This window comes from Sus scrofa, chromosome 3 (genome assembly GCF_054392235.1).
Source record: "Sus scrofa isolate SSC_HxYL_T2T_F1_AM1 chromosome 3, Sscrofa_HxYL_maternal_Yorkshire_Landrace_v2.0, whole genome shotgun sequence".
Taxonomy (NCBI): Eukaryota; Metazoa; Chordata; class Mammalia; order Artiodactyla; family Suidae; genus Sus; species Sus scrofa.
This window is the reverse complement of record NC_139385.1, coordinates 85,032,399-85,054,104: the sequence shown is the minus strand read 5'-3', so window position 1 is coordinate 85,054,104 and position 21,706 is coordinate 85,032,399. Positions and strand designations below refer to the sequence as shown.

Sequence of the window (21,706 nt, the reverse complement as noted above, 5' to 3'; positions counted from 1 at the left end):
ACCAGATATAAGCCTGCCTACACTCACATTTACTCTCCCTCTCCCAAGTCTTATTAATTAATCCTGTACTTACTGAATAAATCTTTAAAGCCATTTAGTCTGATTCTAGAGCAGTGCCGGTCAAACTTTAATAAGAATGTGAATCAGGAGTTCCCGTTGTGGCGCAGTGGTTAACGAATCCGACTAGGAACCATGAGGTTGCAGGTTCGATCCCTGCCCTTGCTCAGTGGGTTAACGATCCGGCATTGCCGTGAGCTGTGGTGTAGGTTGCAGACGCGGCTCGGATCTTGCGTTGCTGTGGCTCTGGTGTAGGCTGGTGGCTACAGCTCCGATTGGACCCCTAGCCTGGGAACCTCCATATGCCGTGGGAGCGGCCCAAGAAATAGCAAAAAAAGACAAAAAAAAAAAAAAAAAAAAAAAAAGAGAATGTGAATCACCTGGGAAGTCTGTTTAAAAACAGATTCCAACTAGTAGCTCTTGGGATGCTCCTGGTCAGTGGCACTTAAAGCACCAAAGATCAAAAGCAGTGCTCAAAATGTGGTCCACAAACATTTTCTGGGTAGAAATGGTTACCAGTCCTAACGGAGATGAGGGAGCTTGCTCCAGGACATAAATCAACCAGGTCACTGAGATGATGTTTTTCTTTTCTTAGTGAGTCTTTAGCTATGAGGGAAGCAGTTCATTGATTTATATCCTGGCACAAGATCTTTAGTATAGTACCTATGCGTTTGTATTTGCAGCCAATTGACTTTTGACAAGGGTGCCAAGACAATTCAATGAGGAAGAGAACAGTCTTTTCAAAAAATGGTGATGGGACAACTGGATATCTATATGTAAGAGAATGAAGGTGGATCCCTACCTCATACCACATACAAAAATTAACTCAAAAATGGACCACAAATCTAAAAACTCCTCAAAGAAAACATGTGCAAATTGTCATTATGTTGGATTAGGCAATGGTTCTTAGATATGACATCTAATGCACAAGTAATCAAAGAAAAAAACAGATAAACTTCACTTCATCAAAATTAAAAGTGTTTCAAAGGACACTATAAGAAAGTCAAAAGATAATGCAAAGGATGGAAAAAATATTTTCAAATCATACATTTGAAAAGATTCTAATATCCAAACTATTTAAAGAACTCTTTAAACTCAACAATAAAAAGAAAACCCAGTGTAAAAATTGTCAAAGATCAGAAGAGCATATGATAAGCACATGGAAAGAAGCTCAACACCATTAATCACTAAGAAAATGTAAATCAGGAGTTCCCGTCGTGGCTCAGCAGTTAGCGAACCCTACTAGCATCCATGAGGATGCGGGTTTGATCCCTGGCCTCACTCAGTGGGTTAAGAATCCGGAATTGCTGTGAGCTGTGGTGTAGGTTTCAGACTTGGCCCAGATCCCGAGTTGCTTTGGCTCTGGAGTAGCCCAGCAGCTGCAGTTCCAATTGGACCCGTAGCCTGGGAACCTCCATATGCCATGGGTGTGGCCCAAAAAGACAAAAAAAAAAAAAAAAAGAAAGAAAGAAAGAAAGAAAGAAAGAAAGAAAATGCAAATCAAAACTATAATGAAATCATCACTTTATAACCACTAGAATAGCTATAACAACACAGAAACAATAAAAATGTCAGTTAGAAAATGGAGATTAGAACCTCATACATTGTTCCTATGGAAAATGGTTCGGCATTTTCTCAAAAAGCAGAGTTACCCCCTTACCTAGTAATTTCACTCCTAAGTATATTCCCAAGAGAAATGAAACATTACCTTCACAAAAATTTGTACACAGATGTCCTTAACAGCATTATTCATAATAGCCAAAGAGTGAAAAAAAACTCAAATGTCCATCAGGTAAACAAAATATGGTATACCCATACGATGGAATATTATATAGCCACAAAAAGGAATAAAGTAGAGATACCTGCTGCAACACAGATAAACCTTGAAAACACGCTAAGTGAAAGATGTCAGACAAAAGACGTCACATTGTGTGAGCTCATTTATAAGAAATGTCGAGAATGGGCATTAGAAAGTAGACTAATGGTTGCTAGGGACTGGGGCAAGGAGGAATGTGGAGTGATTGCTAGTGGGTGTGGAGTTTCCTTTTGGGGTAATGAAAATAATATTCTGGAATTTGACAAATGGTGATATGGTAAATGACCTTGTAAAGTAAAAATCACTGAATTATATTTAAATCATACTTATATTTAAAAGGATGAATTTTATCTCAATTTACAAAGAAAAGTAGTATGACAAGCTGGGGAAAAAATAAAATAAACAAGCATACCAGAGGGAAAAAGAAAACAAGATCCTTAGAGTAGCACTGATCTAGAGTATCCAGGCAGCCCATGTGTGAATTCCTGCTACTGACTTTTTTTTTTTTTTTTTTCTCTTTCCTCTCTTTTGGCTGTGGCATGTGGAGTTCCCCAGCTAGGAACCGGATACAAGCCAGAGTTTCAACCTAAGCTGAAGCTGTGGCAACTCGGGATCCTTAACCCACTGTGCAGGGCCAGGGATTGAACCTGCATCCCAGTGCTCCCAAGACACTGCTGATCCCATTGCATCACAGCAGGAACTCCCCTGCTATTGCCTTTTGACAGGAAGTTTTCTCAGATTACTGTCATTTCGTTGGGTCTTCGGCTCATCTACAGACAGCCTTCATTGTTGCTCTTCCCTACATCCAGCTAAAAGCTTCCACCTTCTGATGCTAGATTGTCTTCTTCAGAAAAAAAGAATAAGACTAGTCTATTTTTTCACTTTTCAAACAACTGAAATATTGCTGTTTAGATGCTAAGTTTTTTCTTCTCTAGGTTAAACATACCCACATTCTTTGACTTGGTGTTTAGTCACACCTACATTTTGGCTACTCCCACATTTAAATGCTTTGCTTTGTCTAACTCCTTTTTATAAGAATGGGCCCAGGAAATGAATGAAATACCCCAGGCCTGGTCTGACACATGCAGAGTAGACCAGCACCATCCCTTTCTACTAATTTTACTAATGTAGCTAAAAAATTACACTCTTTTTTCTTTTGGCTGCCACCTCATACTATACATTCATATCAAGTTAACTGGCCACTAAAATACTTGAGTCTTGTTCTATTCCTGCTGCTTTTAATCTCTACCTTCCCAGAACTGTGCTCGTAAAGTTGATTACAATAAAATAAAAATCCAAGTACATGACCTTAACTTGCTATTTCATCTCATTAGAATCAGTCCATTGCTCCAATCTGTAAGAATCATTTGGGATCCTGACTCTATCACCTTGTGCAGTTGTTCCAACTTTATCTGAGGCACATAATTGATAAATGTGTCTTCTACCCCTTTAACCAAATCATTTGCCAAATGTAAAAGAACACAGTTAACGGCAGGCTGCAGTGCTTTTAGTCTTAGAAAGTTCTCTAAAAATTAACAGCAAATCATGGATCAGAAGCCATTATATATAGCAGCAATGACACCGAACATCCAGCCTGGATTTCCCATCCTGCTCACAGACCTCTGGTGCCCTCACCCAAAGACGCAGTCCACAGACACTTGGATCTACGGTGCTGCCCTGAGCTCTCTAGTTGGAAACCTTCCCAAAGGAGGACATAACGTTGACAGGACCTGCTTGTTCCTGCTCAATCTGAAGGCTCTATGGATCCCTGCTTACTCATCTAAGCAAGAAAACAGCTTAAAATTGAATTTTAAAAAGTAAGTAACATATTAACACTCAAAAAGCAAAACATAGTAGACAAGTATTTTCAACTCCAGTTCTCATTCCTTCTCTCCCTTCTTCCCTTCTTCCTTCCCTCTTTCTCTCTCATCTTTCCAGGGTTTCTTCAGGCAAATTCAAACAATATGTAATATATACAACAATATGTAATATATATATTACAACAATCAATAATATGTAATATATATATTACACTCTCACAAACTCAGAGAGGTAGGGCTTGGGTTTTGGCCTCTATCTGACCAAAGTCTGAGTCAAGTGGGGGTTAAAAACATCACATAGGACTTTTGATTAAAAATAGCAACAAACTGTTTAAAATATTACGTTGAATACATGCGTTTATCTCTGCTTCCTTCTTAAGCCTTACTAAATGATGTAAAGTGTTTGTTTCCTAAAAAGCATAAACAGAAGACTTCTGCTTTTAGTGAGGTGGAGTAGATGTATTTCCCCTATTCTTCCTGCTAAATACTTTGTACATTATACATAAAACAAACATAAGAACAAGAGTCTGAAATGTGAATAAAAGAAAGCAGACTGATTAGGAACTTTGGGACCCAAGGAACAACATGGTGGTGAGTTGCCTGGGTTTTCTTTTTGCCTAACATATTTTCCAGACTAAAAACTGAAGAAGTCAGCAAACTGAAAACTCCAATGGACGCAGACAAAAAAAGCCCAGTGAAAGCCGGCTCTCCCCAGCCAGACCCGGAAAAGGGATAACCTAGTAAGAGAGAAACTCATAGAGGCTTACTGCTCTACTCCAGCCAAAAACCACTGAAAAAAAGCTGCAGCCCTGCTACAGCCATGCCAGCAAAGGCCACGTGGAGAGCCTGGACTTCCATCCTCGTGAGTCTGCAACAAATCAGTGTTGGAGAGGGCTGAGTTGGGAGTCAGGCCTTTTGTCTCTGCAGGTGTGGGTAATAAGGAGGTAGTCTTCCTTCTTCCCACTAGATGCTGTGAGAGGCCAAAAGGAGAGTCAAGACTTTCACAGTCACCAAGTGGTAATAAGGCCAACACCCACCACCACAGGGTCAGTCACAGCCATAGGAGGGCAGTAACAAGGCACTCCTACCTTCCAGCCAAGTAAGGATCAGGGGAAGCCTAATGGGAACTGGAACTTTCACCCCAATCTAGTAGTAATGAGAAACATTCTCTGGGGTGAAAACAGAGGCCCCACAGGAACCCTGAACTTCTATCCTCATCTCAGTACTACCAAGAAGGCACAACCCAGACCCCATTAATCCCTGGCCAGAGCAGAAACTAGTTAAAACAGATCCAGAATCTCATAACACAAGATGAAAATGTCAATAATCGTTTGTCATACCAAGAACTAGGAAGATCTCAAACTATATGGACAAAAGAAGACAACAGATGCCAATATAAAGATGATAGAGATGATAGAATTACCCAGCTATGATTTTATAGCAGACATGACAAAAATGCTTAAGTCAGCAATTACAGAAATCCTTAAATGAGCAGATAGCCTCAGCAAAGAAACAGGAAGTGTCATCAAAAACCCAGAAAAATCTAAAGAAGAACCAAATGGAAATTTTAGAACTGAAAAATACAATAACCAAAGCAAAAAGCACAATGTTTGGGCTCATCAGCAGAATGAAAAGGGACAGAGGAGGGAATCAGTGAACTGAGAGCTAAAACAACAGAATAACCCAATCTGAACCAAAGACAGCAAATAGACTGAAAGAAAAAAATAATAAAATAAATGTGCTAAAGTCTATTCTGATATAAATAAATGATTAAATAAATAAATGAGAGAGTAGTACAATAAGGTTAGAAAAGGAAAAAAAAGGGAAACACATCAGAAAGGAAACAATAAAATACCTCTACTTGCAGAAAATACTCAGGAATTTAGAAAAAAATTCCAGAACTAGTACAAAGGTTCAGCAAGGTTAAAGGATACAAAATCAACACAGAAAGACCAATTGATTTTCTATATCCTTGCAATAAAAATATGGACATCAAAAAATTTATTTATTTATTTATTTATTTTTTGCTTTTTAGGGCCACACCTGGGGCATATGGAAGTTTCTAGGCTAGAAGTCGAATCAGTGCTACAGCTGCCGGCCTATACCACAGCCATAGCAATGCAGAATATGAGCTGCATCTGCGACCCACACCACAGCTCATGGCCACGCTGGATCTCTGAGCAAGGCCAAGGGTCAAACCTGTGTCCTCATGGATACTAGTCAGATTTGTTTCCACTTCACCGCAACAGGAACTCCTGGACATCAAAATTAATCATCCAATACCACTTATAAACACTCAAAACAAAACCAAAAACTTAGGTATAAATCTAAGAACATATACAAGGCCCATATGTTGAAAACAACAAAATGCTGATGAAAGAAATCAAAGAGGTATAAATAAACGGAGATGCCATGTTCATTCATTAGAAGACTAAACACAAAAAAGATGTCTCTTCTCCTCAAACTGATATACAACTTTAAAGAAACTCCTACCAAAATTCTAGCAAGACATTCTACAGATATAGATAAGATTATTCTAATATTTATATGAAAAGACAAAAGAACTATAATAGTTAAAACCAATTTTGGGAAAAAAAGAAGTAGGGGGAATCAGTCTGATTTCCAGCTACAGTGATCAAGGCTGTGTGGTGTTGGCAGAGGGACAGACACATAGGTTAAAGGAAGAGAATGGAGAACAGAGAAAGGTCTGGAAGTGAACCCTCACAATTATGCCCAGTTGATTTTTGATAAAAATATTCAATGGAGGAATGACAGCTTTTTAACAAAAGTACATTCAGAAGCAACAAAATGAACTTCAACATGCCTCACACTAGATAAAGTTAATTCGAAATGGATCATAGAATTAAATGCAAAATATAAAACATACAGAAAAAAAATAGGAGAAAACTTTCAGAATTGAGAGCTAGGCAAAGAGGTCTTAGAAATGACACCAAAACTACAATCCACAAAAGGAAAAACTGGTAAACCGGACTTTATCAAAATTCAAAACAAACCAAAACAAACCAAGAAGGTCTTAGGAATTAAAAAAGCTTATTATATACAAAAAAATTCAACAGGGAGTTCCCATTGTGGCTCAGTGGTTAACCAATCCAACTAGGAACCATGAGGTTGCAGGTTAGATCCCTGGCCTTGCTCAGTGGGTTAAGGATTTGGTGTTGCCATGAGCTGTGGTGTAGGTCCCAGAGGCGGCTCAGATCTGGCATTGCTGTGGTTGTGGCATAGGCCGGCCACTACAGCTCCAATTCGACCCCTAGCCTGGGAATCTCCATATGCTGTGGCAGTGGCCCAAGAAATGGCAAAAAGACAAAAATAAAATGAAATAAAAAATTCAACAGGATGGTTGAATATAAAGCTGAGAAAATCTGTTGGAATATAGAGGGAAAAGACTAAGAAACTAAAAATAAAAGGAAGAAAACAAAAAATTAGAAAATCGGAACAACCAAATACTGATACAGCAATTTCAGACAGAGGAAGACAGAAAAGGAAATCATCAAATGAAACAAACTAAAACCACACACACACACACACACACACACACACACACACACACACACACACAAGGATATGTGTTTCTAGATTAAATGGAACCAGCAAACATCTAACATAATAAATAATAAAAGCACATGCCAAGGTGTATCATTAACAAATTTCAGGACACTGCAAAAAAAAAAAAAAAAAGAAAAATTTATAAATTTCTGGGGAGAAAAAAAAAAGAGTTATATTAACGTCAAAGGAGCAGGTATTAGAATGACTTCAAGCTTCCCAAAGCACAACAATGAAAGCTAAATACATTAGAGCAATGTTTTCAAGTATTTCAATGAAATGATTTCCAATCCAACACTTTACATGCAAGTTATCACATGTGTGAATATAAAATGAGGACAGGGAGTTCCTGTTGTGGCTCAGTGGAAACAAATCTGACTGGTATTCATGAGGTTGAGGGTTTGATCCCTGGCCTAGCTCAGTGGGTTAAACATTCGGTGTAACCATGAGCTGTGATGTAGGTCACACGCAGATGCGGCTCACATCTGGCGTTGCTGTGGCTGTGGCGTAGGCTGGAGGCTGCAGCTCCAATTAAACCCTAGCCTGGAAATCTCCATATGCCCTGGGTGCGACCCTCAAAAGACAAAAAAAAAAAAAAAAAAAAAAAAAAAATTACCTACCATGCATCAGGAGAGTCCTGGAGGATAAGCCCTACTGAGACGATATAATAGAGTGAAAAGAGGAGTCAAGAAATCAAACATAAAAGAGAAGCAAAGAGAATGGCTAGAAAATTCCCAAGATAAGATAGTAAATTAGGTATAAGAGCAACCAACCCAGATTCTATCAAGTCTGAAGACAGGGAGAGATTTCTTCAAGAAGGTAAAACAGAGAGAGTACTAATTGTTTTTAAGAGTATTTTTTAAATGATTTAAACAACTTGGGGAGTGTTTGAGATTAAACTGACAAAAAGTACACAGAAAACTAAGATTGAAAAAAACCTAGGTGTTCCCGTTGTGGTGCAGTAGAAATGAATCCAACCAGTATCCACGAGGATGAGGGTTAGATCCCTGGCCTCAATCAGTGGGTTAAAGGATCTGGCGTTGCTGTAGCTGTGGTGTAGGCCAGCAGCTGTAGCTCCAATTCAACCCCTAGCCTTGGAACTTCCATATGCCATGGGTGCCGCCCTAAAAAGCAAAAAAACCTAAAAAACAAACAAAAAAGACATTGATTCTAGTGAAGAAAGAATTATATAAGAAGGGAATGGTAATGATAGTCCACCTAGGAGTATAGCAAGAATGATGTTTTCTTGGAGCTCCCTTTGTGGCTAAGCAGCTAACAAACCTGACTAGGACTCATGAGGTTTCGGGTTTGATCCCTGGCCTCGTTCAGTGGGTTAAGAATCCAGCGTTGCCGTAAGCTGTGATGTAGGTTGCAGAAGCAGCTCAGATCTGTCGTTGCTGTGGTGTAGGCTGGCAGCTGTAGCTTTGACTCGACCCCTAGACTGGGAACCTCCATCTGCCACAAGTGTGGCCCTAAAATAGCAAAAAATAAATTTCCACAATATGCAATGCCTAAAATAGAGGAAAAAAAAAAACAATTAGCAATATCAGCCTGCTATTTCGAACTACTTCAAGTGAATCAACTAAAAGTGGTGGCCCCTGGGACCTTGAAACAGCATAGGAGGACCCCTCAGGGAACTGCTTGATGTTTTTTGTAATACGCTTAGTTCAACTATTTGAGTATTTAAGTTCTGAAAAAATACAAACTAAAATACACAACAAAACTCTCCCAGCAAAGTGATGGCTCAGACAGAACTTGAATGATACAATTTACTTCTTAATCAGGTCCATTAATTTGTGAGCTCCTAAGGTCCCTTTACTCCAACACCTGCCCAGCACTGAGTAAGCCCTCAAACACGTTTCTGAACGAGTGGGAGAAAGTTAGAGTGGGATTATTCTCCTAACGCAAGAAAATGAATGAGAAGGGCATTCTGGACAGAGGAAATAGCAAAAGCAGAGAACAAAGGGAATGTGAGAGCCAAGGCAAAGAAGGGGCAAGGTGGGAGGAGGAATAAGCACCCCAAAAACACTGTGTGGGGGAAGGGAAGTAGAGAGAGCCGGGCTGTGTGGAGCCGAGTGGTGGGGGGAGTGGGAGGAACCTGGTGCCTGGCGGACAGATCCACGTGGCCCCGGCTGTGCATGAATAACCCTTGGGGAGATTGTGTCGGTTTTGCAGTAATGACAGCAACACTTACGTCTACCAAGTTCCTTCCCAAGTAGTTTCAACTTTCTAGCACCTGGTTCTCTGAAACCCTGAGTTGTTTCAGTAGCTGGTACAACTTGTAATTCTAAATAGCTGCTGAAAGGGCAACTCCACAAGGGCAAGCAAAGCCTGTGGAGCAAAGCCTATAATGCCACTCTCACTGGACCTCTTTCTTTTCATTTCATTTTCATTTCTGGACCTCTTTCTGCTCTTAATAAGAGCATTAAAATGTAGGACACCAAGGAATCATCACCTCTAGGGAAACATATTTATCATCTGCCCCGACCCTTATTCATATATGCATTTCATCCAAAATTTAAGTACTCACTCTCTATCCAGCAGTGTACTGGATTATTTTTTATTTATTTATTTATTTATTTTATTTTTTTGGCTTTTTAGCACTGCACCTGTGGCATATGAAGGTTCTCAGGCTAGGGGTCGAATCAGAGCTACAGCTGCTGGCCTACACCACAGCCACAGCAACACAGGATCTGAGGTGCGGCTTCAACCTACACACAGCTACATCACAGCCATGCTGGATCCTTAACCTACTGAGCAAGGCCAGAGATCGGACCAAAACCTCATGGTTCCTAGTTGGATTCATTTCCGCTGCGCCATGGCCATAATGGGAATTCCAAATTTCTGATTTTAAATACCTTACTTTCTGAAGACAGAAGTACTTATAAAATAACAAGATTACTTTTTGAAGGCAGAATTATAAAACATCAAGATAAACAATACAATTGGCATAAACAAAAGTAAAGTGGAAACACAAAGGCATATAAGACTTTATGGACAATGTCAAACGGAAGTGAAAGACATAACTCTAACAAACTCCCACATACCCATCACCCTGCTTCCATCATAATCAACTCATCGCCAACCTCATTTCTCTTCTAAATTCACTCTATGAATTTCAAGACCTTGTATTATTTCATCCATAAATACTTCATCATATACCTAACAGATAGGGACTTTCTCCAAACATGATACTGATTTAAATCTTGAAAACTAAGTTTTTAAGATGTGAGGTATAATTAATGAACAATAAATTTGCACAGATCTTAAGGTGTCCAACTGAGTTTTAACAATTGGGTATAACCACTACCCAAAACAAGATATACAACATTTCCATGGCCCAGAAAGTTCCCACATGCCCCTTTCTAGTCAGTTTCCCACACCCAGATAATTACTTTGATCTCTATGACCATGGATCATTTTTGCTTGCTCTTGGCTTTTTATCAATGGTGTAACAAAGTATGTGTAAGAGCTTTCTAGGCAAAGAAGGAGAGAAAGAGAGAAAGTAAAACAAAGCATTCCAGGTGAACTACATGCACCAAACACAAAGGAACGGAAGGGTATATTCCCAGAGTGCTGGGGCTTAAGAGGGTTGAAAGCTAGGACTGATAACTCATACATGGTAAGACTAAAAGAGGCAGTTCATTGGAAAGCTAGAATCTCCACAGATAATTCGGAGAATCAAGTTGCTAAGTAAACTTTTCCCAATGCCCCAGACTATTTATCTGACCTAAAAATTGGTCAATTCTCTCTGTATGCTCCTATCGCCTCAACCCTCCAGCTGTGAGTGATCAAGGCAGAAGGAACAGCCCACACCCCATGAGGAGCAATGTCCTACATCCATGGCTATTCATTTCTCACCTTGTACAGAGGCCTCTCTGCCATCTCAGGGGTGGGAACAAACCCCCTATAGGCTTTCTTCTTCTTCTTCTTTTTTTTTTGGCTTTTTAGGGCTGTACCCAAGGTATATGGAAGTTCCCAGGCTAGGGGTCAAATCAGAGCTACAGCTGCCAGCCTACACCACAGCCACAGCAATTTGGGATCTGTGCTGCATCTGCGCCCTATGCCACAGCTCAGGGCAACGCCGCATCCTTAACCCACTGAGCAAGGCCAGGGATCAAACTTGCATCATCCGCAATGGATTTGTTTCTGCCTTGCCACAATGGGAACTCCCTCATCAGCTTTCTTATGAGAGGGCTCCATCCCTCTCCCATTTTAAACAAGGAGTCCCAAGTCTGAGGGGCAGCCTTACCATTATCTGGATTTCTCTCTTGCACACCTGGAGATCATGCTCATTGTTGACAAACATGCGTTTCAAGGCACATTTCATTCCATTGCTTGTCCTCACCAGAAACACGATAGCAAATCCACCTGTGAGAGAAACACACATACAAGCTCTTTTAAGCTGTGGTTAAAAAGTCAGTCAAGTGACCATGGTGGCTGCAGGCTGCTTGTTATCACTGTTAATGGTACTGATGCCATCGTTAGCTAGGCCTAGGGCTGGCCTGGCATAGAAAGCATTCTTAAGATTCTAGGGATTCAGAAGCATCACTTTTGTCACTGGATAGCAAGAGTCAAAGAAACTATTCCTGAAAACATATCTTAAAAAGAAGAAGAAGAAGAAGAGTAGTAATGATCTTCCAGAGAAACTAAGGTAAAGAGATGAACGAATGAAAGGAAAAAGAACCAACTACATTCCAATTGCTCTCTTAGGCACTCTGAGGTCTTGTTTCATTTATGCCACAATCCTATGAGGCTGGGTGATATTTTTCCCTTTAAGACAACAATTACTAGCTGAAGAAAACAGAGGTGCAAAGAGGTTAGATTCAATCAAGGACTTAAAAAAAAAAAAAACCATTAATTCCAACATTGAAACAGAGAAGCCTGGAAATTATCTCAATAATTGCTCTAAGAATTGTTGGTGATTAATTTCCAGAATCTCCTTCTCCTCCTTTCTTCTCATCCCTCCTTACCCATCTCCCAGCTCCAGTCAACAGCAGACTTGGAAGTTTCCCCCTGCCCTCCCACAGCCAGAGCTCTGACAGCCCTACCAGGCAAGAAAGGCCGGGATTAGGCAGACTTTTTAATGTCTGCACTGAGCTTTTCCTAAAAGACTGTTTGTAATTCATTAAAATAAGTTACTATAACTCTAACAGAAATTCTTCAGTGTTCTGAGTTTAACACCTTAGTGTTCCACAAATTCTTAGAACTTCTCATCTTGACCTCACTCCCCAAACACTGAGGGGTTCCACGCCATTTTTAAGAGACATTTAGGTAGATAAGGTGTGGCAAAGTGATCAAAGTTGAAGGCTTTGGGATAAGCAGCACTTCTATCAGACACTTAGTCCATCTGTGTGCTCATACACCTGCATAATTTAGCTTGAACTATCTTGCGCACTGACCCTGGGTAGCAAAAATTGCTAGGCTATTCTTGCACGAAAGTGATGACTAATTGCATGGAGCTGAACACAGAGAGAAGTCATCAGGATGGGAACTTGAAAGCTGAGGTCATGGTACAGTACTGGGGCTTGGAGCCACATGCAAAATTGATACAGGGCAATTAGCAGCAATTATAGAGACCTCAGGCCTAAGATATAAGACTTAGGTCCCAACCATCTCACTCTAAATCCTCTGAGACCCAGTAGCGCTCTGCTGATGTTCATGGTATTTCCTGTTGTATCTTTATAATAATTGTTCTTTTTCAAATCAAGTTGAACAGGATTCTGTTCCACGCAATCAAAGAGAGCTTCAATCATAAAGTACTGTCACATGTTTTCAAAAAATACACATGTAATTCCGTGTTAAAAGCTTTTAATGGGCTCAGGAGTTCCCATCGTGGCGCAGTGGTTAACGAATCCGACTAGGAACCATGAGGTTTCGGGTTCGGTTCCTGCCCTTGCTCAGTGGGTTAACCATCCGGCGTTGCCGTGGGCTGTGGTGTGGGTTGCAGACGCGGCTCGGATCCCACGTTGCTGTGGCTCTGGCGTAGGCCGGTGGCTACAGCTCCAATTAGACCCCTAGCCTGGGAACCTCCATATACCGCGGGAGTGGCCCAAGAAATAGCAAAAAGACCAAAAAAGAAAAAAAAAGCTTTTAATGGGCTCAAATGTTCCAAACGTGCATTTTGTTGATTTACCAGACACTGCATGTTTGTATACTTTCTGTCATTGTATTTAGTATTCCATTCAATAAACACTAGAGTTTACCATACAATCTTTAAATTCAGCTGTCATCTCTCTAATCTTTGTAGCTCAATAATATTTTCCATGTTTCTTATAATACTTTAAAGTCCATTCACACTGCTCAGTTGTCAACTAATTCAACAATTTTTGAGTATTTACTACACAAAAATTTAAAAACCCTAGCATGTATTGACAAGTAGAGGTCTAATCAACCATGTAAAAAAAAGCTCCTCAATTCCACAATGCATAATTTTTTCATTTTAAATTTTAGAACATCAGAATTTCCTTGTAATAAATATATACATTAATGCAATAGTATATGCCTTTTTCCCCCACTCCCAAAGCTATTAAAATTGCGTGTCTTATAAACAATTAGAAGTAAGGAAAATGAGGGAATTCCCATTGTGGCTCAGTGGGTAATGAACCCAACTAATATCTGTGAGGATGTGGGTTTGATCCCTGGCCTCGATCAGTGGGTTAAGGATCCGGCAGTGCCATGAGCTGTGGTGTAGGTCGCAAATGTGTTTTGGATCAGGCGTGGCTGTGGCACAGGCCGGCAGATGAAGCTCTGATTGGACCCCTAGCCTGGGAACTTCCATAGGCTGTGGATGCAGCCCTAAAAAGCAAAAAAAAAAAAAAAAAAAAAAAAAAAAAAAATTAAGGAAAATGATAGTATAAATTATAAAACTTCTTTGTATAGTCATAATTGTTTTGTGAACAATACAAGTGGGTGTTCATTTTATAAATATTCTGAATTTTTTCAAAAAAAAAAAATCACAGAAATACAGACTGCACCAGTAATGCTGGAAGAGAGCAGTAAGTCAAAGCATTTTGCTTTATGGGGGGAGGAACCAAGTGAAGCTTAGGATCCTATGGCTAGTTATGGGTAGAACCTGGACCAGTGTCACTGCCTGATTATCTAAAAAATGTTCTTTTGGAGTTCCTGTTGTGGTGCAGTGGTTAACGAATCTGACTAGGAACCATGAGGTTGCGGGTTTGATCCCTGGCCTCACTCAGTGGGTTGAGGATTCGGCGTTGCCGTAAGCTGTGGTGTAGGTCGCAGACTCGGCTCAGATCCCAAGTTGGTGTGGCTGTGGCGTAGGCCAGCGGCTACAGCTCCAATTAGACCCCTAGCCTGGGAACCTCCATATGCCGTGGGAAACGGCCCTAGAAAAGGCAAAAAGAAAAAAAAAAAATGTTCTTTCCACTTCACTTATCTTAGAGAAAGCTATGCAATATTCACTAGATAATACGGAGACTTCTGACAGTGCTCCAGAATAAGAGTTGGGAATGACTATTTCCTATGGTTCTTTCATGTGTGGTACCACTGAAAGGCAAGGCAATCCTTCCAGAAGCAGGTTGGTGATGCAGCAATTCGAGGTAACTGCCACCAGATGGAGCAGCCAGGTAGCAAGAGGACCCTTCCGGACCAGCCTGGAGAAACAGGTCAGAGGCCTGCCACATCCAGTCAGGCACAACAGGTTGAGAAGAGCCAGGCCAGATTCTCAATGCCTATGACCAACATAAATCTAAAGCAAAGCAATGAACCACTATGCCTCACAGAGAACCACATTATTAGGCATCTATGCCCGTAAAAGGGCATATCTGCAAGTGAGAAGTGTTTAAATCAGGGCTTCCTGGTCATCGAAGATCAAAATGGAAGCCCTGATAAGGATTTGTCAGTTGAAAGACGTTAGCCACAATCACTGTGTAGGTGACCAAATAGAGTTCAGGTTTAAGATAGAGAGGAGACAGCACTGCTCGAGACACCTCCACCCTAGGTCCACATCCACCACACAGATCAGGGTAATAAGATTCCCAGCCACAGCTAAACAGGGTATAGGGATTATAGCAGCAGGCAGCTATAAGACCTTAACAGAGATGCTGCTTTTAGACTGAGCTGCATCCCTTGATCTTGACTAAGCAGAAAAACCTAAAGCTGGGTATAGTTCAGACAGAGGTAAGAAAAGCTCACATTCAGCAGAGTCTGTGCCAGTCTGCCCACTGGAGCCTGTGCCAATTGCTCTGCCTACTAGCATTTTTTGAAACATTAAGATAATTTTCATAATTTTACTGGAATCCAGTTCTTGGGAAAATCCATTAATTTATTGAATCATAAAGGGGAAACAGATCTGATCCATTATGTGAAGTAAGTTAAAGAGACGGGATAATTTTGAAATAGACACACTTTTACCTATTAAATATGCTGGAATATTTTTTACTTCCACAAAGAAACATGCTTTCTCCCACTTTCCGTAGAACACACAGTATTCTTGGTCTAACTTTTTCTCTCTAATTTTTGATGAGGTAGTTGGGTGTTTACCACTCACTCTGAGTTTTAGAGATCTTGTCTGTTTGGTTTCCCTCTTCACGTCTTACACTGAGCCCTCAGAAATGAGTTAATTCTCCTCTTAATGTTACGACAGAGAATAGGAAAGGCTACAGAGCACGGTGGAGACTGTCACAAACCAAAGCACATGGGCCACGTAAAGACACAGCTACTAAACAACTGCAGGTAATTGGTGCCAGGTGAATATGGATGTTTTGCATCAACACTTGATACTGCACTGTTTTTATTTTAGCCCCTCTGGTGAGTGCGTAGTGATATTTAACTGTGGTTTTAATTTGCATTTCCCAATAGATCCCTCGTTTATAAACTCTTAGGATTACTGACTTCCCACCACTTTCCTGGTAAAACGTTTTAAAAAGCAAAGCATCAGTCAGCTTTCCCTGATTGTCAGGAAGTCGTCCCCCTGTGCTTTGCAGCATCTCTCATTTCAGTAAACTCTTCTTTCTCTTCAACTCGCCATGCTGGAAAATTCTTCTTTCCGACCCACATGTACAGACCATGACAGTGACATTTCTTAAAGAACAAACCCCTCCAACAAATGAGAACCAGAGAGGAGGACCACCAGAACCAGTCCTGGGGCCACCATACACCAACTTGCAAGAAGAAAGTTTGCATCTACCCTGATCCTTATCTGTGGCCCTATTTTCTACTCCCAATCTATAAAATCACTTCCTAGTCTCTCCCAAGGGAGGGCACAGTCTTTACGGCATTAGCCTGCTGTGGCCTCCTTTGCCTGGCAAAGCAATAAAGCTATTTTTTTTTTCTTCTTCACCCAATAAATAAAGGAAATGAAGTGAAATAAAAAGCAAAGGATCATGGAGCCACCAATGAAATTACTGCAATAACCTGGACTTCTATCTCTCAAGCAAAGATGGCAGAAATGCCCAGTTTTCTCCTGGGAGAACTAGGAGAAACAAGGCAAGTGAGAATTTTCAATACATAGAGAGAAGGATTTTATAATTTCTAAAATCTTTTCAACTTTGACATTAACAAGAGATCACAGTCATCAACATCATTATCTTGACTGAAATCTTTTAAGCACAACCTCCTCAAGGAGTCTGACCATGATACTGAACATCAGCAGTGGGGCTTTTGGAAGTAAGTGTGATATTTCTTCTGGCTTTATCTCAGATACTGAATCATGCAAGCTGGTACCAGGCTCTGCAGGCTGCTCTGAATCAATCAAGACACCAGTGACTCCACTTAGCAAGCACCAGTGAAAGATGGGGAGGGAAGGTGAGCAGGAAGAGAAGAAAAACCCCAAACTGATGATCTGAGCGGTGGCATGCACAGATATGGGAAACAGCTGGGCAGACAATGACAGTGATTAGGCCACGAGACAAAGAAGCCCATCATGGTGCTGAGACAGAGTTTCTGGATTTGCTGCCAAAGAGGTTTTTGGTGGAAATTTAAAAATCCGGCCTGGACTCTGGGCACTAAAATCTGCTGCTTGCTTATTTCCTGCAGGTAAAGGAAACTTTATTTCCAAACATAAGTGCCAGGGACACCGTTAGGAATGGCTTCCACTTGTCTGAGATGAAAGACAAGACGAACCAGTGCCAGAGGAAATTCAATAAGGAAAACTTCACCCAGACTCACACTCTGCTTCTGTCCTCCACTTCTCTGCCCTACAAATTCTGGGTTTCTCTTTCAAAATCAGGTTAAACTCAAAGAATCTTGTTCACTTGGTGCAGATTCTCTTGGAATTACATGGGGAAGAGAAAACTAGCATAAAATTAAATAGCTTTATGGGAGTTCCTGTTGGCTCAAGGGGTTAAGAACCTGACCAGTATCCATGAGGATGCAGGTTTGATCCCTGGCCTCGCTCAGTGGGTTAAGGATTCGGTATTGCCACATGCTGCAGTGTAGGTCTCAGATGCAGCCTGGATCTGGCATTGCTGTGGCTATGGAGTAGGCCGGCAGCTGCAGTTCCGATTTGACCCCTAGCCTGGGAACTCCCATATGCCACAGGTACGGCTGTAAAAATTAAATGAACAAATAGATAGAGTGTAAAAAAATAGCTTTCAGAAGCTTCACTAAAGAATCAGACAGAGAACCGAGTTAAAACGAAATTTACCCGGGAGAAGTGAAACAAAGGGCAGCAACAATGGACTAGTTACTGGATCTCTTTGGTCTCCACTTCCTCAAATCCAGAAATTAAAACTAAATTAGAGGTACTGAAATGAATGAGTTCCTGAGACACCTAGAAGTACAAGAGGTGCCTCAGTGGTTCCCATGAGGAAAAAGTAGCTCCGCTTAAGACTAGGGCTCTGCACATGGCTTCCTTTTATCTGCTTAATAATAGTTCTGAAAAAGATGCTAAGGAAAAAGAAGGGAATCTGCTTTAAAGAAGAAAGGAAAAAAAAAAAAAAGAATATTCTGTAGCCCTGTGTGGAAGTATTTAACAAAGAAAAAAGGACTAGGGTATTGCCAAGTCATGCAAATAGCCCTTACCTACAGCTACCACAGACCCAAACGTGCCCAGGTGGCTTCTGGGGAAGGGGGCAGGGCCACCACGTCCACCTGACACTGAGACCATGGAATATTCTTTAGAGTCCAACAGGTTAGGTTCAAACCCCAGCTCAGGAAAGACACCATCTCCCTAAGGCCCTGCCCTCTCACCTGCCAAGGGCAGCCAAGATCTACCTCGTAGCTTTGGGGAGGATGAAATGGCAGGCAAAGAATGAGCACAGGTGCTCCCTCCTGACCTCCTCCCCACCAAAATCTTTTGCATTTGTAGGATAACTGACTTATAAAATTCTCAATCTGGAATTATATTCTTGAGATCAAGGGCTTAAACTCAAATGCCTGCAGGAGCCAGACAGATCATCCAGAGGGGGACGATACAGGTGTAACAAAAGATATGGAGGGAATCGATGATGAGGGATCACACAGTGGCAGGTGGTGCCGGATAGGGGGTGGGGACGGAGGGAAACTGTGCAAACCTGACTCAAGGGACACCCACTCCTCAGCAACCGCCAATTGCTGCTGTGGAGGAAAGGTAGGCTAAGAGTTGCCAAGTTTTTTGATTTCCAAGAGAAGCTAGATTTTTAGGTGAAATCTCCTGATTTTTAAATCCCAGGAATAAACTTAAAAAAAAATCTTTTCACCCCAGTGCAAGTTAAGGAAACCTATTTCCAGGCTAGGACTGAATGAGACAGCCCTGCTTCCATCTTTCTAAGAGCCTTTGTGAAGCAGGCAAGACATGTGACAAGCTCTACTTGACCTGCAGAGAAACTGAGGCACAGACAGAAAAGCCCAAATGGCCTCTCGAGTACCGCCATCTAGAGGCAGGGCCAGGGCTGGCACCCGGGCCTACCAATTCCTGGCCCTGACCTCTGTCCACACTCCCATGCTGCCATACCTCCCCACAGCAGGCCCTATGGGAACAGCTCCATTACCAGGGAGAGGAAGGGAGGAGACACGGTGAGAGGCGAGGGACCTGCCCCAAGCCTGGCCTCCTCGATGGCCCCGTGGGAGGGAAAACCCGGGGGTTCTGTCTGCAGCATCTGTGAGCCCCTATGGAGAATGATGGCCAAGAGGCTGTCAAACACCCATCCACGATGTATTCACGTTCAAGACAACTTTGCATAAGTTTCAGAAGAACAATTTTTTTTCCTCAACTCCAGAGCAGATGGCAAGGAGCACAGCAAAGATTTTACAGGAGAAAAGGTCAATTGGAAGCATCTGTCAACACCGACTTCAATGGGGACTTGGGGTTTGTTTTTTAACAGCAATCTCTCCTTACTTGCCTCAAATTAAGAATCACCATGTGCCAGCTCCTTCTGGGGAACATGTCAAAGCAGTCCCTTCCCCAGGCAGAAAGAACACCCAGATGGGGGTGGGGGTCTCTTTAGGCAAGAGTCTCCCCCTGCTCCAAAAGAAAACATCTCCAGAGAAAGCACAAAAAGTTAGAGTTTAAGACATCAACTTGGCTCAAACACCAGAGGTTTACCAATTACTGCGTGTAGAGCCAGAGCACACTGGGCCTGGCCTGTCAGCCAACTAAGACCCACCGAAAGAAGGGCTTTGGCAGAGCCACTGGGCCCACCATGCCTATACTGCTTCTATGGGGTCTGCTGTCAAGCAAATGCAGAAATAGAGACATCAGCAGGGCCATAGTCTTTGTTCACTGACATGCCCAGGTCAGCCTGAACCATTTTCTCATCTCTATTATGACAAGTCAGGGTGATCTTATAAAAACAGAAATTGAGTATCATTCTCCCTCACTGCTCACTGTTCCAGCCACAATCACTTTCTTTCCTCCCTGGTGTCTTTTTCTCTCCACGCCACCTAAAGGTTCCTGTGCATGCCTCTCGCTTTGCCCTATTCACACATTCTTGTCCTGATCAGCTCTGACAAATCATCCCTCAAATTTCAGGCTAAATGTTATTTCCTTGGATGAACCTCCTCTGACTCCCCTGGCCCCCAGGGGCCTCTTTTTTGGGGGTGGGGGGTGGCCATGCCTGTGGGGCACGTGGAAGTTCCTGGACCAGGTACTGAACCACAGCAGCAACCCAAGCTGCTGCAGTATCAATGCTGGTTCCTTAACCTGTTGTACCACAAGGGAATGCTCCCCATGCCCTCTTCTGATCAGGTCACATCCCTTGTTATACTCAGTGCCTGCCTCTTGTTCTTTGGAACATATCAGGAGTAAAATTAGGGAGTTCCCTGGTGGCCTACAGGTTAAGGATCTGGCATTGTCACTGCTGTGGTGTGGGTTTCATCCCTGGCCCGGGCACTTTTGTATGCTGCAGGTGCTACCAAACAAACAGACAGGAGTATAATTCAATACGTAGGTGGGTAAATCCCGGTTTAATGTCTTCATTCCCTGAACTCTATAAACTGCACAAGGGCAAGGACAACGATGGACTCACTGTGGCCTCTGTCACCCAGCACAGTGCCCACTATATAAAAAGTACTCAAGGATTTGCCTAGCACCCTAAGGATACCATAAAAGAAAAACAAACAAACAAAAAACCAAAACCAACAAAAAACACTATACAGTGCCAGCTTTTCAGGAGGTGAGAATCTAGTCTGAGATTTAAGGGACACATTTAAAGAGACGGTCCCTGGGGGACGAGGGGGCCGACCCAACAGAGAAAAACCCTGAGCAATCCCGTACAATAGAGGGTTGCCTGAGATTAAACCAACTGGACAATATCCTGGGCAATAGACACAAGGTGCATCTTTACAGAGAGCCTTACAGAAATCCCTGGCTCTCACAGAGTGGCACTTGTTCTGTGTGTGATCCCTTCTTTTAAAAAGAACACTTGAGCTGGAAATGGAAACCCTCTTCAATTGAGAAGGAAACGAAATCCAACACCCCCCATGCTCAAGGCTGCCTCATCCTTCACCTGAGGGAAAGGAGAGCCTCTTGGGCATGAACTGCCCCCACCACTCCCCTTCCTCCCGCCCCAGCCACTGCTGCCAACAACCTTCTAGTAAGTGATGTGCAAACCAACAGAGCAGCTGGGGTCAGCCAGAGGGCGCAGCAGCTGCGCCCAGATGCCTCAGCCCCCCACCAAAGACACCCAAGCTCCGGCTCTAATCATTTCCACCAAGGCTTGATGTGTGTTACTGGTCTACAGTCTCTAAAGGAGAACTGGGGTTTCAGCAAAGCCAACGTCCGACTGACATTCTCTTAGCTTCCAACTGCTAATTCCAGAGCATTCCACTTTAACTTCATGCTTCAAAGCTAACCTCATTTTCTGCACTTTGTGCTTTTGTTGTAAAGATCAGGTTAACTACCTCTGTTCCAGAAGTGCATCCTGTTCCAGAAAGAGTATTTCCTAGTGTGGTGATCTGAGCTCAGCAGCCAGGTTAAGCTATGTCTTCTATTCTCCTGGGACATGCACTGACATCAAAGGTACATGATAGAAAAGTTTTCAACTCTAGATTTCACTGGAACTGATTT

At 42.1% G+C, this 21,706-nt stretch overlaps 1 protein-coding gene across 26 annotated transcripts in view; it reads right to left on the bottom strand.

The window, feature by feature from the left end:
- Positions 1-21,706, bottom strand: part of AAK1 (AP2 associated kinase 1) — a 177,584-nt gene that overhangs the window by 89,025 nt on the left and 66,853 nt on the right. For all 26 annotated transcript variants that reach the window (XM_085019007.1, XM_085019011.1, XM_085019017.1 and 23 more), the window contains exon 3: positions 11,510-11,628. In XM_085019007.1, coding sequence (XP_084875133.1) covers positions 11,510-11,628 — 119 coding nt within the window. The remainder of the gene's footprint in view (positions 1-11,509; positions 11,629-21,706) is intronic.